At 38.2% G+C, this 6100-nt stretch overlaps 1 protein-coding gene across 1 annotated transcript in view; it reads right to left on the bottom strand.

Annotated features, from left to right (window-relative positions):
• Positions 1 to 5053: 5053 nt before the first annotated feature.
• Positions 5054 to 6100, bottom strand: part of LOC101845127 (sex hormone-binding globulin) — a gene marked incomplete at its 5' end in the record, with an annotated part of 5567 nt that continues 4520 nt past the window's right edge. The window contains 1 exon segment of the mRNA XM_013088045.2: positions 5054 to 5918. Coding sequence (XP_012943499.1) covers positions 5820 to 5918 — 99 coding nt within the window.

Here is a 6100-nt window from a genome sequence, read left to right as displayed (position 1 = left end):
ATATATATATGTATGTATGTATGTGTGTGCGCGGGTGTTTTCCTTTGCACGATGCATTAAAAAGAGAGTGTTCAGTTAGAATATTGTGTGGAATAATAGGTAGAGTGCGCTGTCTTATTTGTTTTAGTAAAAGTTTTACCGCACCGGCAACACAATTAAGTCAGGTAAGTGCTATAATGTCTTTATAGTGGTCCATGTTTGGCATTGATAGTTGAGTGGTTGGATAAATTATATGGTGTTGATCATTTTGAGTTTTGTTGTTATGGGGATGTTAGGATGTTTCAGTAGTGGAGAAAGCTGGTAACTAACATTATTGACCTTCTGTACTCGTGTTTAAATTTTTCTGTCCATTCGCCCATACTCTGTGAATATACGTCCGAGGTACTAAAATTCTTGGACCAGTCTGAAACTTGTTGTTGGTGTGTATCCTGAGTTGTCCTGGATTTCTGCTTACATTCATTGTCTTATGTTGATATTGATCTTCATGTTACATTGTTACATTCTTTGTTTAATCTGGTGGTGTGGTGTTGGAGATTGTGTTCATCTTTGTGTGCCAGGCTTTGGTCGTCTTTTAGGGTGTCTGGTTCTGTGCTTGCCTCTTTTGTAATTCTATCCAAATATATGATAAATAGTAGTGGTGATAAGACACAACCTTGTCTTACTCCGGATGTTATCTCGAATCATTCTGTGAATTCCTCTGACGCTCTTACTGTACTTATGTTGTTCTCGTAAATGGCACGGATGTTATCTAGAACTAGAAGTTGGCCTCCTACAGTGTAGTTTTCGAGCTCTTTCCACAGCTGGTTTCTGTTCTCTCCGTCCAACGCTTTCTCCTGGTCGACAAATACTATGTTTAGTTCCCTGTTGTGTTCTCTTGCCCTTTAACACATTTGTCGTAGGGCAAATATTGCGTCGGTGCACCCTCTTCCCTTTCTAAATTACATTTGGGCCTCACTCCGAAATTGTTCAACTTTGTGTCTTGTTCGCCATTCCAATATCTCTAATTTGTTAAATGTAAAATAAACGTCTTTTTTTTCTCACTGTGGCTGTCGATCTCCTCCTCTCCCCACCTTCCCCTCCTTAAGGGGGGGGGGGGAACTTCCCTTTGGTGTTAATAAACCTGTTGACCTTTTGAATTGCAAACATTTCTGATCTATTTATTTTATAGATGTGTATGGATAGTAGGCGAAATCGGTCTCGATTCGAACTCTTCAACTTTTCAACATTAGCTGCTGGAGTTCAAAGCTGCAGCAGTCTATATTTTCACTGTCTTTCGTTACAACAAATAAAAATTAATGCAGGTCTACGCCCACCCCTTCGCCAAACAACAACAACAACAACAACAACAACAACAACAACAACAACAACAACAACAACAACAACAACAACAACAACACAACTGATATAATTTATATAATTTAAATTATTTAGCAGATTGGCTTCGACCCTGCCTGTAGGGCCAACCCTGATTCAGAGGGATACAATACAATACCCCAACAGGAAGACAGAGATACTTCATACTTGATTTTTAAAAATCCCCGCACTGGAATCAAAATCGGATCCTTTGCGTGCGACGGCGAAGCGCCTATCCGCTACACAACTGACGTCAGTCGAATATTATGATTCCAACACTATAGCTGACACATATTTCGCAATAAACATGTTTTCCTGTAAAGGACAGCTGGAGTTTATTCTGTGCACTGTTATTGACGTTGTTTATGATACTGTCATTGTTTTCTTTGGGTTTTCCAAAATGGCCTGTTTATAGCTCGTCCAACACAAAAACATTAATCTTTTGTTAATAATTTTTGATTCCATTAACTTTGAGTTTTGTGATTTTAAATGATATAAGAAAATCCTGATAATTTGTTTTTTCGAAAAAAAATTTTTAAACGTGTTTGATGTGAAAGGGTACTTCTCCCCGGCTCGGGTTGCTTTTTTGCGCGTCCATTTGAAGCTAAAAAAATGTAGCCTATATATTATTTACTGTGCAATTCTGGAACATAATATTTCAACATAGCTTTCATTTTATTTTATTTTGTTCAAACAAGCAAAACCTCGTCTTTAAGTTAAGATAATTGGAAATCTCTAAGACAGAAAATACGAGCAAGCCAGAAAAAACGTAAAAAGAGAATTTTTTAAAATCAACTTACTGTTATTCTTATGCATTCAAAATGCAAAGTATGACGACGTAGTGATACGAGTCACAATGTAAGTCGTCGCATTTTTTGATCGAATCAATTGTTTTGAACCGGACAAAGAGAAAACACTGCTTATTTACACTCGGGCAAGAACCACTAGGGAAAGTTTTATTGGGGTTTTTTTATAAGTGTTTTACGGCGCTCGCAACTGCAGGTCATATGAGCGCGCGGGACGCACCTAATATTTTCAGTTGGTAGGAAATTTTGAATTTTGCCCGGGTGGCGGCCGAAGCCACCTCTGATCGATTTTAGACCACAAAGGAATCCATAACGTGCGCAACTTGCACACGGGCACTCCGAGATTTTTCGCCCTTGTCCGAGAAGGCTAGGTATAGATCTTTCCTTCCAGAAGATCAGGGGTGTGGCAGAAAGACAGCAGTAAGGAGGAGCCAAAGATCAACAGTAGAAAGGCTGCAGAAAGAGTCAGGAGCCCAGAGGAGTGGGCAAAGGGGGTGGGGGGGGGAGACAGTGGAAATGAAAGCAGACAACAGAACATTGCTAGAGAGCAGGAAAGGAGGAGAATGGAGACAATTTAAGAGATTTTTTTCGGTGGCTACCCGGATTCGAAACCAGGACCTTTGAATGAGAGGCCAACACCTTAACCTCTAGGCCACGAGAGCCCCCGAGGGAAAGATCGGTAAAAGTATAGATGCAGGTAGTGAAGAGCTATTTGTAAAAAAAAAAAAATTTTTTTAAAAGATTTTGACTTGATCGAGCTATGACAATCATTACTATAAGCGTACAATATTCAAACCCAAATGATGATGACATTATGAAGTAAATTAACAAGGAAAAAACAAAACAAAACAAAACAACAGTTCACGTTCATATAACCAACAACGTATTTATTTCCACTTCCGAGCATTGTTATCCAACAAAACAAAATTGTAGCACGTACAACCAAAGAAGTTCATCGTCAATAAAACAAAACAAAGCGACAGGGAACTTGTACAAATTTACAAATCAATAACTTATGATGTGTTCTAACGATATGACCTGCTAATGCGAAGTTCGACGCTCTCGACACCACCGTCTAATATGTGTACTGAAATTTTACCAGCAGAAATACAGTGCATTGTGTCTATGGCATAGTCAAAAACAGCAGACAACATGAATATAAGCAGGAAATTGTCCAAGCTAGTGTGACCGGCTGATTAGTCTTTTCGCCAGTTTTTCCATATTCATTAATCACATGCCACCCTAAAACGTTTGGATGCCAACGTCGTCGTGCCTGTCTAAACCATTCTCTTGGATCACTTCATTCCATTGGAGAAGTTTAAATGAAAACAATAGTGCGCAAGCTTCTTTACTTCCGCACGCATTGTTTAGTGCATGGTGCAATGTGCAAAAAATATGTGCATCAAAGTGAAAGAGATTTATAGTAAGCAGGTGATTCCAATTATAAATTAAAATAAATGTGCTGAAATAGCATTCACCCACCCCCTCTCCACCTCCCCTCACCCATTTTTCTTTTTGTAATATCGCCCCGTATCGCGTTCACTTTATTTTCACACTAAGCTTTCTGTCCTTTGGGATTTTTTAAATACGAGTAGTCGTTATAAGATTCAATGTCTCCACATAGATAATCTGCATGATGTAACTTCTTTTTGCTGTCTCACTTTAATTGCAGCCAACAGTCCATAGTTCCTCGTTTGATCAGAAATTCAGTTATTTCACAAACCCTCTCCCACGCTCTTTCCTTTTTCGCACTTAATTCTTAGTCTCGGCAGGTAATCCACTTTTGACAAAAAATAAGAAAGCATAACGTAAAGAGAATTTCACAAATTGGTTGGAGATTGCTAGATTATGCACAAACAGCCGAATTGATTGGTTGTACATTAATGATATAATATTATGTTTTAATGACTTCCTAGTGAATGGGCGAAAACCACCAGAAAATGAGGGAGTGATAAGGAAAGAGAAAGTGCGTGAGTGAGTATGAGAGAAAGTAAGTGAGTTAATGTGTGGGTGAGTGAACGAATGAATATGAACATGAATTATGAGTACGTTTTTAAAAATAAATAAATTAAGTTCGTGTACGAGTGAAACAGTTATAAACATTTTCAAGCTGTTCTACTTTCTAAAAGCGTGCGTCGTCATCTATTTTGTGGAGCTTTTTTTTGTTGTTGCATGTTTGAAGTTGAAACTATAATCTACATGTACAAGCAATTCTGTGTGGCTTGGCGTGAGCAGTGCTAGATGAATTCAATAGCATTTTTCAAAAAATCTTTAACATCGTAAATTATTTCAATGTTTCCTAAGAAGAGCGATAATGGCAATTTTTTGCCCGTCCACCACCCTTTCTTTGAAAAATATTGTGCGCTAAACTTAGATGCCCACCAGCTATCACTAAGCCCCTACTTCTAGTCAACTAATCTAAATTAGCTTCGCTGCCACTGCATCTAAACCCTGCTACAACTTCAGGGACGCTAACACATGAATCAATCAAAAAAAATCTTTAGACATTCTTATATTTACAATTTTGGACTTATGTATTCCAGTGCGTCAATTATTGCTGTCTTTGAATACGGACTCCTGTGCTTAAGAGAATCAATTGTTGTCGATCGCCTGGCGAAGGTCTATATTGAGAAAATAAAAAGAAATCGAAATTACTTTTTTGGTTTTCCTCGTGTTTCTGAAGACAGCTCATGTTATTTTTTTATCATCATCATCATCATCATCATCATCATCATCATCATCATCATCATCATCATCATCATCATCATCATCATCATATTCATATTCATCATCATCATCGTCACCCTCATTGCAACTGGAGAACAGGAGGGGACTGGAGATTCTTTATTCACATTAAATTTAAGTTTTTATCTTTATTTATTTTTTATTTTTTGTTTTTACAAATATAATGCACAAAAGCCAAGACACAGAATTGCATACATTTGTACACATACATTCAGAAAAAAACACGACAGTGTTGATGGTCTCATTGTTTTTAACTCCGAAGCCAAAATCGTTTTTGAATAGCTCTAGCCAGTTCTAGCATTATTATATTAGATCTATATTATTATTGTTTGCAGAATGGACACCGGCTAAAACTCACCAGTAAAGATTAATTTTATAACGATTAAGCGTCTTGTATACGTCATATCTTGAATTGTCTCTTTTTTTTGGGTTTCCTTCCTTTCTCACGTCTCTTCGTCCTATTTTCCGAATTCTAGTATCGTCCATACTTGTTAGAATGTTAAATTCTTTCCAATTGGAAGAATGTTTCACGCCCATCGTCTCCCCAACTTTTCGTAAATCACTATGAAAATGTCAACTGCGCAGGTTTTGGTGCCTGTTTCCCAATCAACCAGACACATCTTAGTCTCTACAGCTGCAGGACAGTTCCCCGCAGGCAAAACATACTAAAAGTGTGCTTGGTGTCTAATAATACGCATTATGTAATGTCCCCGAACCTAGTAAAGCCACTGAATCATGTCACAGTACTGTAATAGAGCATAATTTCGTGGGCGTCCATTTCCGGTACCGGTAACCATGCCAACGAGTGCTGCAGCAGTGAGGAGAGGGCAAGAAGAGCAATGACCATCCTATGGCGTCATTGTCTTGTACATCATTCGTGTTTTGCGGCAGTGCTGATAAGTGTAGCGAGGGCAATTAGTCACATACAGAGACGGCATAGTACTTCGGGGGCGAGAGAAGTGCGGTGGGGATGCGCACATTTCTGATACAACCCTCGAAATGGCCGGGTAGATTCTGGAAAGGAAAGAAAAACAACAACGAAAATTAACATCTAGATCTATACAAGCAAAATTATCTTTATTGTAAAGATATATTTACGTGTGTGAATGTGCCTGTGAGTATGTGTATGAGTGTATGTGTGTCTGTGTTAATGTGTATATGAAAAGGAGTTCGTGTATGTATGTATGTATGTATGT

This window comes from Aplysia californica, unplaced genomic scaffold (genome assembly GCF_000002075.1).
Source record: "Aplysia californica isolate F4 #8 unplaced genomic scaffold, AplCal3.0 scaffold00676, whole genome shotgun sequence".
Taxonomy (NCBI): Eukaryota; Metazoa; Mollusca; class Gastropoda; order Aplysiida; family Aplysiidae; genus Aplysia; species Aplysia californica.
Note: the sequence above shows the minus strand (reverse complement) of the source record. Positions and strands in the feature narration are given on the sequence as shown.